Genomic DNA, 15,723 nt, shown 5'->3' on the forward strand with positions numbered 1-15,723 from the left:
TGGTGGATGCGGTTATCTCACTGGTGAATCTGTGCAGTAATCCTATAGTGGTGAATGGTGCTTTTTGGACAGTTTTTGTCAATAAACAGCTCTAGGAGATCTTATAAAATGAGGAAAACTTTAAATGTACCTGCATAAAGGTAAATCTATGTGTCAAGCGTAGAAACTCTAGCTACATAGTGCGACACAACCGTCCTACATTATGATTCAATGATAGCCAAGGCTGGTGCATTACGTTTTCAGGTTCATGCCTATGAAAGTGTTGACTGCTGACTTTAATCATTCCAAACATTAATGTTTTTAATTTGTCAGTTTGCATTCAGTTTATTAAACAAAAAACACTTGACTTATTGCAGCCGAACACCACAGCACTGGGCTGACAACACGAGATGATTATAATAATAATCATTATCATTTAATTTGTATAGCATCATTTATACAGCAAGTGAACTTTGAAGTGCTTTCAATAAATAATAGACAGTGAAATAAATAAATATCGCCAAAATGTGAAAAGGTTGTGATAAAACAAGTACAAAAGCCAATAATAAGAATAGCAGATTGGTCTGATACAAATAAATTACATGAAACTACATTAACACAAGCCTAAAATGATAAATTTTAAAGTTTCATTTGAAGCTACCTACTGAATATGACGCTCTGAATGGTTATTTCAGAGAAAAGAGTCTCTGCAACGTTTAGGTACGTCTTTTGTTCTACTCTGGGAAACATTTAGAAGACCAGAGTTTAAGGATCTTGGGGATCTAAGGGTAGACATAACCAACATATCTGATAAATAATGAAAAGCTAGTCCATTATGATTTATAAACTACAAGCAACATTTACAAATGGATTCTAAAATGAACAGGAAGTGTTGATTTTGCCACATTAAGTTTGATTTAAAAGATGTGTTGGATCATCTGAAGATTTCTTTGGAAATCCAGAAAGCACATCATCTCAATAGTCAGAAACATTACAGCTAAACAGTCACATGGTGTGCTAAGTAATGTCCTTTAGTAATTAGGATGAATGTATTAGCAAATATTATTAGCATTCAGTCAATGTGAACTCATTTTGTTCAACTTCTATCTAAACCTTTCTCATCAATGTAGACGAAACACCTTATGAAACAACAGAAAATTAATCTACAGCAACTCTGATAACTGGTTCATCATTTAGGTCATTTGATTATGACTATATTCAGCTTTTTTTTGCATTATTTGATTGTAAACAAAAGATCTTTGGGTTGTTTGTTGGACAAAAACTAAAGTGCATTTTATCAATAGCGCTTAAGAAACTGTCACAGTCGTTTTTCATAGTTTTTGACAGTTTGAAGAAATTAGCTAACAGATGAATTAATAATGAAAATGATAATTGGTTGCATCTCTAATAAATGATATTGCCTGGGTTTAGGGTGCTGCAGCTGGGGGCAGAGTGCTGCAGCATCCATTCTTCCCGTGGATATGGTTCAGTTAACTCTGCACATAAATTATCCTGCGGATTAGTCCATACAGAACCTACAGAGCAGGCAGAAAAAGACAGACAGGGAGGAAGAAGACTGGAACAAAACCAACAGGAAGCCTAAAAAAAAGTGGGTCTAGGAGAGGAGAAAGAGAAATATAGAGAATGAATGGGAGGCTGATGAAGGCCAGACCCTTTTGCTGAGTGCTCAGTCGACTGGAATAAAGTAGTAAGTCAGTTTCTTGATGGTGAAGGGGAACCGGGACAAATCACCTCGACAGAGGAGAGCGAAAAGGGCACAGCCGAAGTTGAAAGATGAGGGGATGAGAATTGTAATAGATGTTCCTCTCTATTTAGTTCAGGTTCATGCTTTTTCCAGCTGCCTGGCATCTGCAGAGATGGACGGTGGTCCGCTGGGGTCAAGCTGAGCCGTCAGCTGTGGTTCTAACCTCTATGACTGTCTGAATTGAGGGTATTTTTCCCCTCCAATTATCTGACTTTCTTCCCAGTCCTGATCCGTGCTCGGGGTTAGGTATACAGCCAGCTACTGAGGGAGTCTACGCTTCACGTACAAAGCGTTTGGACAAACTGCTGTTTCTGTAGAAACAGACTGACCTGGTGAAAGTACGTCCAGTCTCTTTATGATTTTATACAATAATGGTTTTACCTTGAAGCACAGCTCAACTGTGAAATATGAATACAGTGTTTGAAGGTTTTCAGTGTAACAGAATCACAGTTTCTTTTTGTGAACTCAACGGCCTTGGAAACAAGATTCAGTTTATGCTCAACAATGTCCTTTGTATTGCGCTGACAACATTCAGTAATGCGTGTGCAAATATATACTCAAGAAACACTCAATTCAAACAAAGAATTTGTATTCGTGTCTTAGTTAAAACGTATTTGCCACATTTGTTGTATAAGAATGATTTTTTTCAGAAATGCTGAACCACTGCCAAGATAGGAGTTGTTCTAAATCTATATTCCTTCATTGTTTGATTCAAAGCACAGACTTCCTCAGAATGAGAGAACTGGATTCTTGTGTTTTCCTAATTTCTCATCCCTTTGAAATTTCAAGTCATATTGTAATGATAATGGAAAAACATATATTTTGGTGCCAATGCTGGCATGTGCAACTCCAGTGTAAGAAATTGAGTTTATTGGAGAATTTTAGTGCTGTCAAAGAATTCAGTATCTGACTATCTCAAATGAGCAAATTTTGGAGGAAAAGTTTGTTAGGGATGTTCCAGTCAAATTTTTTTCCCCCTTTGCCTCCAATCCAAATCATTCAATATTTAGTACATGCCAATCCCGAGCCCCAATCTTGTATAATTTAACACACTTCGAGTACATTAAAATACTTAAAAATTGGATTTCTGCAACCAAGCTCTTCTTTAATGTTACAGAAATGGTCATGAATCTTTTTGTACAACTCCGATAAGGCACTGTCTGAAATATAGGGTGGCAAAACTAACTGACAACTAAATGACAAAACTAAATCCTGTATTCTTTGCATTTAAGTCAGAAAATGTATCTTAGATTAATTGGTCTTATTGTTAGATTCTGTGAAAGCCACAGAAACTGGTCACTTGGACTACAGGCAGCTTTGTTTTGGCAAGCAGTGAGCATTGTAGGGGTTCAGCTGGCAATGGGCAACATGACAAAGACTTCTGTGATAGTTAATGACCTCTGACCAGAACTTAACAGTTAGCTTTGTGGTCCAAATCATGTCTTTGATGATTAAAACAGCCTTTGTATTTGCTGCTGGCTTTTGAGTAAGAAAGTTATTTAAAATTTGCACTCCTAAAGTCCTGCCACCAGTTATGCTTTCCTTTTGCCACACCTGTTTAACAGCAGATGTAAACAAAGGACCAGAGTCAGATTCACGCTGATACTCATCCATAAAAAATGCCTTCATGCTCATTTTTGGGATCAGATTCCCTAAAAATGTCCGATATCCGTACATTAGTAGTTCTGGTAGGTCGAACTCATTATATGTAGCCACTCTGTCCTTTGTTCAGTTCTGTATCTACCATCACTTCAGTCAGCTTGTGCACAAAAATGTCATTGTCAGCTACATATTAGTGGTGTGATTGTTCCTGTTCCTGGTACATTGTAAAGAAGCAGCACATGTTTTGTTGTAGGTAAGGTCAGAGGTATTAGAAAATGTCAGAGAAAGATATTCTTGTTTGATGCACCCCAGGTGAAAGTCATGCAGACTGGTATGTGGTAAATATGTGGACTTGATCTCACCACCTCCTCCCTGCTCGTCTCTTCTAGGTGGCCTCCCGTACGAGTTTAAGGTGGTGATCGCCGGGAACCACGAGCTGACCTTCGATAAGGACTTTATGGCCGAGCTGGTCAAGCAGGATTACTACCGATTCCCCTCAGTCTCCAAACTCAAACCTGAGGACTTTGACAATGTCCAGTCACTGCTCACAAACTGTGTGTACCTGCAGGACTCGGACGTCACCATAAAGGGATTTCGGATATACGGGACACCATGGTAAGAGCTGCATCTCTTTCTTGTTTTTTCTGTCCTCACCCTCCAGAGCTCATCACTTGGTGTCTTCTGTAACCGCTGAGTCATATTTTTGTCTCGTCGTGTTGTGGATCCCCGAGGTGAAGGTGTGCCTTCTCCTCTGTCAGACTCTGGCTGTTTTCCAGCTGCCCTCCCTGCAGTACTCTGCTGTTGGCTCTCGGTGAGGGGCCTCTCTTACATGCAGGGTGCTATTCCCAGCTCGCACATTCCTTTATGAGCTCAGGACCTTCGCCTGCTCCCTGGGCTTATGTTACACCTGTGTTTTGACACAGGGTTAAGTGATACGCGTGGTACCAGGACTCTCTGTCAATAGCCTCTCAGGTGCGGAAGAAAATGCCGGGGGGAATGAATGCTTGGTCGAGGGGTGGTGTACGCCGCATGCATTCAACGTACAGAGGCAGCTGGGAGTGTTTTTTAAGAGAAAAGATGGAAGAAAATTCTCCCGAGATTACTGATATATCCATGGACATGTATGTTCTCATGCAGTTTTATTTAGAAGCTTTAAAATTCCATAAACTATCATGTTAGAAAGGGTAACCTTTATTCATAAATTAGCATCATTTCCCAAAAAAAAAAACAAACGTGGGATTAAAAAATACCTTGAAGTAACAAACAATAAGTGTGTGGCAGTATTTAAAATAAAAGACCCTCATATAAACATTCATACCTAATTTGTATATGTTTTCTGCACCATTCCAAACTGCCTATTTATTTTTTTAAAGGATGCCATGATGCTTGAACCACTTAGCTAATTTAATTTCCAGCTTTCCCCCCCAAAGGGAAATTTTTCTTGCAGGACGTGAACACACATAGACTACAACACAACATACACGAAACATAAAGAAAGAAAACATACAAAGAAATACATAGGAAAATATACAAAAAAAAAACCCCACTTTAATTTACATGAAATACCATGACTGTTGCATCCAGTCATCGATGTGTAAAAAATCATCACTACCAGTTGTGGTGAGTTTTCAGGAGAAAATGGAACAGGTTTTAAATGAATCATTTGCTATTTTGATAATTAATTAATTGGTTTCAGTAATTATTTCAGAGAAAAAAGTAGAAATTGTCATATTTTAGCTTCTCCAAATTGAATATTTTATGCTTTCTTTCCTACTCTGTGGCAGTAATTGGAATATTTTTGAGTTCTGGACAAAACAAGACATTTAGGGACATCTTGTAGGACTTTGAGAGACACTATTTGACATTTTACACCATTTTCTGGAATTTTATCAACCCAACAAATACTAGCAATTGGGTAATCGATAAACAAATCGACAGAATAATCAACAAAAGATTGTTAACTATTGTTAATTGCAGGCCTATAGAATATGTTTTAAAATCATGAGATATCTTGACATTACTCTTATTCTGACAAAGTTTGGAAATTTATCTAACAGCCCCTAACAAAAAAGAAGCCAAGCTACCAAAATTATGACATACATCCCCATCAATGACTAATTTATCAGTTGACTTGTCATTTTAGCATCACACAAAAAAAGTTCTGTATCCTATAATTGTCCAAATCTCAGGTGAAGGAGCGGTAGTTTGCTTGTACAGCAGTGTTTCTCTGAGGGTCTTCTATTCTCAGCTATGTGTTACCTGCTTTTGCCTCTTGCTTTTGGGTAGTCAAAATGAAAGAAACCTCTGTGGCTGAGCCTGAACTCGCTGTATTTGAACAGTCTGACCTCGGCCTCGCTGCAGCTGCGAGCCTCATCGTGCAACGGTTGGGGCCGAAGCTTCCCCGTCCTGCTGTGACTCTCCCCGCACGGCGGACCGAAAATAACTATTTAGGTCACACCTTCATCCTTTTGGCGGCTATAATTAGCGGGTTTGCAGCTCTGGCTTCAGAGGTGGCGGAGGAGAGTGGCAGGATCCCAGCATTCCTCAGACATCACAGCAGCAGCAGCAGGATGGGGGGATTACTGCTGATTTTCCTCCATCCTTCCTCTTCTCCATCCTTCTGTTTGAAAGAGGAAGGATGCTACCCCCGCTCTCCCTGGTGGGTGTTTAGCGTGAGGGCTGGTAAGTGTCTGTTGTGACAGCTGGGGGTCTCGTGAGAGGCAGAGTGGACAGCTTGGCCGTTCATCCCCCTCCCTCCACCACCGGCCCCTCCTCGGCTTCCTCACCTCCTTCACACCCATATGCCACGGTGGCCCGAGGTCTGGCCTGCTTGTCCGGTGTGAGGTCTCACTTAGCCCCGCAGTGACCCCTCACTTCATCAACAGCTCGCCAGCTCGCCGCCTTGGTGGCCGAGATCCTCCGAGCCCTCAGCGGTCTGCTTCTGCAGGCCTGGACGCGACAGCATCACTCAGGAAATGTAGCGTGTAACAACCACCTGATAAATGCTGCTGGAGCTGCAGCCGTCTGCTCCGCTGTTGCTTTAGAAACGAGTTAGGGGTTTACTTTAAGCTGGCTGCCACGTTCACCTAATTACATATCTGCTGTCTGTGGTGGAAAACGTATTCAAATCTGATCTGACATCTAAAATACAGAAGATCTCCTTGATAGGTGCAAGCAAAAATTATCTACATACACTACCGTTCAACAGTTTGGGTTTGCCTTGGCAATTTCATGTTTTCCATGAAAACTCACACTTTTATCCATGTGCTAACATAACTGCACAAGGGTTTTCTAATCATCAATTAGCCTTTCAACACCATTAGCTAACACAATGTAGCATTAGAACACAGGAGTGATGGTTGCTGGAAATGTTCCTCTGTACCTCTATGGAGATATTCCATTAAAAATCAGCTGTTTCCAGCTAGAATAGTCATTTACCACATCAACAATGTCTACACTGGATTTCTGTTTAATATATCTTCACTGAAAAAAACTGCTTTTCTTTCAACAATAAGGACATTTCTAAGTGATCCCAAACTTTGAATGGTAGTGTAAGTGGTTCAAAAGTATTAATTCTGAAGAAATAAACAGAATACTAATTATCAGTGCTGCAATTGCTGATTATCTACTCTATTCTGATGCACATCCCCACACTTTAAGACAGTGTTTTGAGAATGTGGGTTGTCCTTGTACAGTTTGGACTACTCACTCCACTCTTGTCTGGTTTTGCTGATCATCATGCATTTTTAGAATGTTTTTGGAAATGTTGTCGATCTACAAAGTCTCATGAACAGGAAATGCTGCATCTTAGCAAGTTTTAGTGATTTTACGCTATTTGCTTTTCATAGAGAATTAGGCCTTTTGATTGTGACTGCACACAAGAAGATACTAATTAAGCATCATTTGATTTTAACCACAAATAGAACAAACTTTTTGTACACCATTGGCACAAACCGACATTGCAATACTTAGTTTTTTGCAATATATATTACAATTTGAAGTGTGAGTTTTCACCAGATGAACTGAAGAGCCTAATTTGGAAAGAATTAATCGTTTTAAAAGGATTGAGATGATTTTGCAGGGGAGTGACGCTGCAGCAAAGACTTTTTAAAAATTATTGATGGAACACTGAAAACCCCGTGTGGAGCCTTTCTCATTTGGTGTAACACTGGTAAAAGCATCTGATATACAGAGAATCCCTAAAGTCTGGACACAGGTCAAAGAATGTAAGAGTCGGTTCCTTCATTTTGATGCAGAAAGTGGTATCTTAAACTATTTTTTTTCATTTTATTTTGCTAGGTGAAATTGTCTCTAGGTCAAAATGCAACCTTTCCCATCTCATCAACTATAATTCTGTTGCCTCCACAGATTAAATATGTCTTTGTCGAAAGAAGAAAGAGTTCAACTGGTGCTTCTCAGTGGATGTGAAGCATGGACATATTAGGGAAGTAATTTTTGGGGGGCTAGCATGAGTTTTACCCTGACCAATTCTTTAGTTTCGGCTGATGGTCGTCCAGAACAGGGTTTGTCCATGACACTGCCTGTTCGCCACTGTGGAAAAGCCAAGTGGAATCCTCCTTGGATGATATGCATTAAATTCATCTGCTATCTTTGGATATGTCCGTCCTTCATGTCCACTGAGAAGTACCAGTTCAACTCTTTCTTCTTTTGACAAAGCCGTATTTAATCTGTGGATGCAACAAAATTATCGTTAATGAGATTTCCTATGTGTCCAGACTTTAGGGACACCCTGTATATATTTTTGGCTTCCAGTGGCATTCAGATTCACACTATCTCTGTGTGGTGGTAACTGCAAAACACTGATGCATGTTTTTGGAGCCAAAATATTTCCGTACTTCTGATGTTGCGTTTACTTCTGCAACCACATCTCCCTTCTCAATTTTTCTGTCTTGTTTCTCACTTGGTTTACTGTGCACATGTGGAGCCTGCATGTCAGTAAACTCTTGGTGTTTTGTAAAATCAATGTATTCAGGAACCCTTAAATCAGAGTAAATTGTATAATCAGACAGACTGTACTTGTTGATTCGTCTTGGAAAATGAGAGCCATGTGACATCTCTTTATGTATCAAACAACAAAAAAAGTTGTAGTATGACGTGTTTAAGTTAATTTGCTTTACTTCGTGTGCCTCATTGGTGTTGAAACGATATGTTGTGCAGCGACACATTTCAGACCGTGTTCTGTTTTAGCCCTGCGCAGCTATATTTATCAAATGTCAATGGCTAGAACTAAATATCATCAAAATCCAATTTCTTTGTTTCTTTTCATTCTAACAAGAAGTCAGCTTTGCTTGTTTCTGTTCTCAAATCTTGTTTGCGTAACAGAAACATTCAGCATTTCTGCTTTTGAATCCATCAGTCACTCTGCATGCAAGATGAAAAACCTGATGGAAACACATTTTCCTGATGCTGCGTCTCCGTACAATACAAGTATTTAGATTATCACTGACACGGTGGAAAACACAATCTTAATATTATCTTTACAGCCGCCCTGTTGTGTTATAAAATCCAGTAAAATAAATGTTTGTGTTTTGCTAAATGTTCTTCACATTTCAACCACAACAGCAAACGAGAATTTTTTTTTCTTCCAAATTATGGGGAAGCCGCAGGTTCATTTTTTCTATATGTACAAGATGGAAGAAAACACTCTGCCCTGATTGACTGATTAGCAACATTGCACCTTTTTTTCCATCCCTGCTTCCACCATTGCCATTATTCTTTATCAATCCATCATTTAAATGTCTGTTTTTAAAGGTCTTATGGATAAAACTGACATTCTGCCACAGCACTTCTCCAGCATAATCCATTGTATAATTATCTGAAGCAGGTTGTCAGTTGAGCGTGTGGCCATTTACAATGGAAAGATTTGGATTGAGCAGTTAATGTAGCTTGTTTTACGTCATAACGGTAATATTCTGCACTTTCCCACACCAGAAGTTTCAAGTTTTTTTAATCTCCTAAAACTTAGAAAGTAAAGTCTGCTCTGAAGTCGACTCTTAAGGGATGGAGGTGGATTTGAACAAGGCCAAGCTTTACTCACTGGCATAGCTTTTTGGTTACTTAAATATGTGTTCGCATTGAAATTGTGCCAAGTTGCTTCAGTTAATTAATCTCACTAGAGTTTTTGAAAAAGCAGCTATCCTATAAAAAAATCTTCGCAGTCGAAGGGAAAATTGCCCCAGATGCTGGAAATGTGAGCTCTCCTTGAGCTGTGGGCTTATTTCTAGAAAAAGAAAACATATTCAGAAATGAAATTTATCTAAAAACAGAGCAGTTAAGGATTGTGAGGTGAATTGTAATTCCTTAAATTACTTTTTGATTGTGTTATTCTCAGTAATGAATTATAAATTGCAATTTTCCTTACCTTTCTGACACCATTAAAGTGAAGTAAGAAATTCTGTGGCCTTCGTGAAGCATCAGATAAAAGATAGATAAAAATGTAAGTACTCTTTCCATTTCCCCCTGAACCAAAACCTTTGCTGTAATCTGCTGCTGATTGCTTTTAGAAGAAGAGCGTTAATCTGAAAGGCTGCAAGGAAATGTCATTTCACTTTTGTCATTCTCTTGTTTGAACTATATCCACTTGCAACTGAATTAAGAATTGGAAAAAACATTAAGAGTCTCAGGAACAACAAACTGAAACTTCTAAAACATGAACATCTTCAATAAATGTTGAATGTTTTATTAGAAAATGTCCTTGATCTTTTAATAGCAGGGTAAACATGTGATATGAATGAATAGCAAACAGGTTGTCGGAAGCATTTCAAGGGTAGCAATTAAAATTTTTGTCATTGTCAATTAAGATTCTGATCATTTTTTGGATTAATTGTCTTTGAAGTTTCTTAGAATATCCCTAAGGTGATGTCTTGTTTTGGATTGTTTTGTTCAACAAAACTTTTCAGCAGCAAATTGATAATTTGAGAAGGTCAAACCAGCAGCTATTTAATTGAAAATGTACTAAAATTATAAATTGTCAAGTCGTGTTTTTGACTAATTGTTTCAGCTCTGCAATTTTAGAATCTCTGAAGGATAAAAGATGTCTTACAAATTTCCAGATATTCATTTAATTTTATTCTTAAAACCCATTTTTCACTGTTCATCCATATAAATATCCATATTAATTATTAATACCCATCTAGGGACTGGTGCTGGATATTAGCTTCAGTTGTATATTTACAATGTGACACTGCTTTTGAACTGTCAGTGTTTTGTTCCTGTTAAATAAATCTAAACTTTTTGCGACATGGGAAACATTACATTGGTGCTGCATCATCTTTTAGCATAAAATAACTCTCACTTTTGGATCCTGCTGCTGTTCGGTGCTGCAGGTATTTAATAAACTCAGAGGAAAGACTCCTTCAAACAGCTGGAAGCAAGACACGGCAGCTTTATCTGTAAAGCATGTCATACACTGCATTTTAAAGTGCTTTACAACATAATAAAAGCATGGTAAAAGACTTAGACTTTAAATGTTAAATATACTAAATGATTTGACATGAGATTGCCTGGATCAAATAATTATCTGAAATTGATTTAAGTAATTTTGCAGTCATTACAGTGTGGAGTAGGCCAGAAAAGAAAAGTTTTTAGCTTTAACTTTGAAGAGTCGAGGTTCGTTTAACATCAACTGGGAAGCAACAAATTTTAGGTCCAAGTTGTGTTCTATCAAAACTTGGGTCTTGGATTTATTTAGGTGAATTTTACCTGTTCAAGCCAGTCTTTATCATAGTTAAGTTGCATTTTTATGGGCATTTCAGTTGGTAATAGATGTGAAATTGTAGAGCAAAGTAAATGAGACAGGTCTTTATCTTTTTGCTGTATTTGATGTGATGATTTTGAACCAATATTGAATCAGAATCTGTTTTTACTGTCATTGTATTATAAAATGTATAATGAAATTGCACAATACGGTTGCAAAAATGTGGAAAATTGCTTCACACAACTTGGAATACGTTGTTTAAAATACCCATCTGTTAACGTGACGGAATGTAGGTCACCTTTGTGTCGTGTTGAAAGTGATGCGTGAATGTTGATGGGTCCAATCTAGAAAGAAAACCGTTTCGACTTTTACGGAAAATTGAGTAAAGTACTCATTTTGACATGAAGGCGACACATTCCAGTTGCATCACAATAACAGAAAAAGGTGCAGAAATAAAAAGTGGCTAAAATACATCGAAGACATGTCATTTTTCTGAGACTTTTTGACCGTTTTAATACCCTATTGCTTAACATTATACATAAAAGTATGCTCAGACTTGGTTCACTCCTGTTTGGAAATCCAGAGGTGATGGAGTGAAAGCAGCCTACCATGAAAGACAAAACTCGCGCTGTTTAATGACAGATGCTTAACAGACCAAATACCAAAACCTCCCCTCCTCATCCTCGCCCACTCCCACACTCTCACTCTGCAGAAAGACGAGCAGGCTCCTGCACATTGTCAATCAAAAGCTCTTTAATAGGAGGTGAAGGTCTCCTGGAGTCAAACTTTTGGAATTTATTCACTTTTTAACTCTTTCTGCTCCAGGCAAGAACCAAAGTAGAACTCTTTAGCCCCTGAACTTTCCACCCATGTAATGTTTTTATTAGTCTTCTTTTTAATCTTGTCTTCAATTTATTGCTGCAATGCAGAACATTTTTTTTTTGTAAGTGGTAAAAAGTCAAGTGCTGTTCCAGTTGATCAGTGGTAGATCAGTAGTTTTAATGAATCACTTTAAACACTTCAGATCTGTGCCGAGATGTTAGACGATTGCACCCCAAAGACTGATCAACATAAAAGCTTTGATTCAGTCATTTATCAACCAGAGATCTGAAATTATTTCTGGTCAGCTTCTGAAACATGAAGAGACTTTGCCTTCTTTTCTCTGTTTGGTGTCACAGCGTGTGGCAGCAGATGAGACAAATTAAATTAATTTGGCATAACTTGGGCTTGGGAAACTTGAGACGAGAAGCAGCATTATGTTTTGTCATTATCAGATGTCCTGTAGATTACAAGATTCAGCAATTATTTGATAAAATCCACCGTTAGATTAAACCGGGTTGGAAATGTTTTGCAGCCTTACTTTTAGATGTTAATCAGGGACTTACATAAACAAGCCTGGGCATACACAGATGGTCACATTGTTATTCTTTATTTTTATTTTTTACAAATACACAGGGCTACAAAGCTTGTGAGACAGTGAGCACTTAGTAGGTAAAGTAAGGGTCGGTCAGAGAAAAAGTTGCTGTAGAGTTTGGCTGCTAATGGGACGATGTGTTGACACAGTTTATACAAAAAGTATTTGTCTCGTCTTGTAACTATCCGCAAACCATTCCTCTTCTGCAGCACAGTTTATACTCCGACAGAGTATACACTTAAATAGAAGTGAATCATGTGACGCTGCTGCAGTACATTACTCAAATTTGGGACTACGGCTGCCCCCCTTAAAGTCGATGCTTCGAAGTATCAGTCTAACATCTTTCATTCAACTCAGATACTTTGAGTTTATCCATGTGCCATCATGGCTATGATTGGGAAAAACTGACGAGAAGCTAAAACCTGATTTAGAGCGATATTAAGTTGTTTTCCACTGCGAGAACCATCCCTGTAGAACCACTTTCACAGAGGGTTTTTGGCGAATAAAAACTTGGTTAAACTTGGAGAAGACAACAAGCATAATTCCTCTCATGTTCTTCTCGAATTGCAAATTGTCCTCTCTAACTTTGCTAACAACATAAAATTTGCCATATAGTCTAGCATAACAAACTGCCATTGCTCCGTTGTCCTGCATTAACTACTATTTTGTTTTGTTGCACTTTGATTTAATGTTGCGCTCCAAGCTGTTGGATCCTAAACCACAGTGGAAACAGAAAAACTGAAGGGGTAAATTATTGGGATTCGTGCAGTGGAAAGCCACACATCGATACTGACCGAGCCTTTCCCATTAATGGATAATTTTTGTGGATAATCTGCATGTGACATACTAAAGTTAACGTTACCAATACAAAGCTACAACCACTGTTGGGTCCATGCCACAGGAGTGATTTAAGTTGCTGTATTCAGGCATAAAGTATCCAAATTTTAGTGTAGCAGCCATCCAAATGTTGTGCATTGTGTTTGTTGCCGTAAATTCAAGTCTAGCTCATGTAGCGAGCTGACATTGTCCCTTTCTGCCTCCTCTTTAACACTGCAGAGATGGTCGAGACAATGGCAATGCTGGATTTGATTCATTTACATGTTGTTTAAAGTAAAATAACAAATTATAAGAGCTTAATTTCAACACTAATACACGTGTGCTGTCTGGCTCATTAGTCCAACTAATCAATACACTTTCCCAGCATTATATGTTAGCCAAAACAAGAAAAAAAAAAAAAAGGAGAAACAAATTTTTAAATCATGACAAAATTCTGATTTAGGCATAATATATACTCTGCACTCTGGACACTATCAGTGAGGCCTACTCTTGGCAAGTGGTGTGAATTAGCATCACATCACATTTATTAAACTTAAAAGCAACAAATGCCCATTGTGAAATGCATTTAGCACTGCAATTCTTTACAGAAAAGACGTGCTACTTGCAAGACTGATCGCTGAATCCCGTAAGTGTTTATTAAATTATTCCTTTTCTCCAGCTTCTCCAGTGTAACTGTCTGTTTGCTTTGGTTTTCTTCCTCCTTGCAAAGTTTATTTGAGCAGCTTGGAAAAGCTTTAAGAACCTGTGATGGACATTGTTTTTATTTTAGAGACTAAAATGTGACCCGGTTCATTCAGCATGTTCTCCTTCACATACTCAGCTCAGTATAGGAGGAATGGTGTCAGGCCGGTCGCAGGTAGGTGAGGAATCCTGCTGGTCCTGCAGACTCTGATAAGCTCTGCTGAGTGATTCAGACCAGAGAGAGAAACCCCCTCATTTCTCTTTTTCTCTGAGATTAACCTGTTTGTGATTCTGGACTGGACCACAGCTTAGCTCCCTGGTCGAAGGTTAAACTGTTGCTGGTCCCTCTGCTCCTCTCCTGGATCCTCCCTCCTCCCCACTGGGGGAGTCTCTTCCCTCTCCTCCCTTCCTCGTGTTGCTCTGCTGTCATCATTTTTTCCTCGTTTCGTTTCGTCTTTCCCATTGACGTAATACCTTTTTCTTCTCTCTCCTCTCCTCTTTCTTCACAGTATTTACTCACTTATTACTATTAGCCGACAAACTGGCAATCAACGTTTTCTTGGTTTGTTTGGTAGAAAATCGGTTTTCTTGCTAGTAAATGTGTGTGTGCATATTTGTGTGTGGTTTTTCGTCCCAGAGGCGGCAGATTAAATCCGACTGCCCTCATTTGACTCTCTGAAGCTCACCTCGGGGGAAACCTGGAGGGCCAAATGCAGATTTGTCATTTGCAGATTTTAGTTTTATTCATGTATTCATTTTTCACTGTAAAGGTCAGCCATGTGTGTGTGTGTGTGTGTGTGTGTGTGTGTGTGTGTGTGTGTGTGTGTGTGTGTGTGTGTGTGTGTGTGTGTGTGTGTGTGTGTGTGTGTGTGTGTGTGTGTGTGTGTGTGTGTGTGTGTGTGTGTGTGTGTGTGAGAGAAAGACTAAAACAAGGTGGTGTGTCTGAATATCGCCATCCTTATCCTCAGTTGTTTTCATTATGAGGAGCACAGATCTGAGCAGTTTGTTTTCCTCTGGACTCCTTGCAGCTTCCACATCTACGTATCCGTCTCTGCCTGTTCATTTCAATCATGTTTATTTAATCGTAGAAAGCTAAAATCATAATTGCTTTAGTATTCTTGTACTTTTGCAGCGCTAGCACTGTGTTATCAATCTCGATTTTTGCACTAATCAGGTGTATCTGACTCTCCACCAAACTTGTCATCATTGTCATTATCTTTTGAACAATCAGCTATAGAACACCAGCTAAAGGAATTGTTTCATGTATCAGGCAGGAGAGACAAACAGTAATGACCAGTAAAAAAGTAAAGGTACTGCTTCCAACCACAGTAGCTAATGCTGCAGCTACACTGCCGTCAAAAGTTTGGGGTCACACAGACAATTTCATGTTTTCCATGAAAACTCACACTTTTATTCATGTGCTAACATAATTGGCAGTCATTTACCACATTAACAATGTCTAGACTGAATTTCTGATTAATTTAATGTTATCTTCATGAAACAAAACTGCTTTTCTTTCAAAAATAAGGACATTTCTAAGTGACCCCAAACTTTTGAATGGTAGTGTATCTGTGCTGGCCAGTTGATGCTCCAATTTTCCAGATGATCATCATTTACTTGCACAAATGAAAGTTAAATGCACATTCTCAGAAAGAAAGCCTGCATGTTCAACCATTTTTGGTCGCAGTCTGGAGTTTTAACTCGTGGTGAAATTAGCATCACATGGAC

The 15,723-nt window shown here is 38.7% G+C and overlaps 1 protein-coding gene across 2 annotated transcripts in view; it reads left to right on the top strand.

Annotated features, from left to right (window-relative positions):
- mpped2a (metallophosphoesterase domain containing 2a) overlaps positions 1 to 15,723 on the top strand; it is a 107,081-nt gene that overhangs the window by 38,883 nt on the left and 52,475 nt on the right. For both annotated transcript variants that reach the window (XM_023298899.3, XM_023298900.3), the window contains exon 4: positions 3,736 to 3,961. In XM_023298899.3, the coding sequence (XP_023154667.1) occupies positions 3,736 to 3,961 (226 nt within the window). The remainder of the gene's footprint in view (positions 1 to 3,735; positions 3,962 to 15,723) is intronic.

The sequence above is a fragment of the Amphiprion ocellaris genome, chromosome 1, assembly GCF_022539595.1.
Source record: "Amphiprion ocellaris isolate individual 3 ecotype Okinawa chromosome 1, ASM2253959v1, whole genome shotgun sequence".
In the NCBI taxonomy this organism is placed as follows: domain Eukaryota; kingdom Metazoa; phylum Chordata; class Actinopteri; family Pomacentridae; genus Amphiprion; species Amphiprion ocellaris.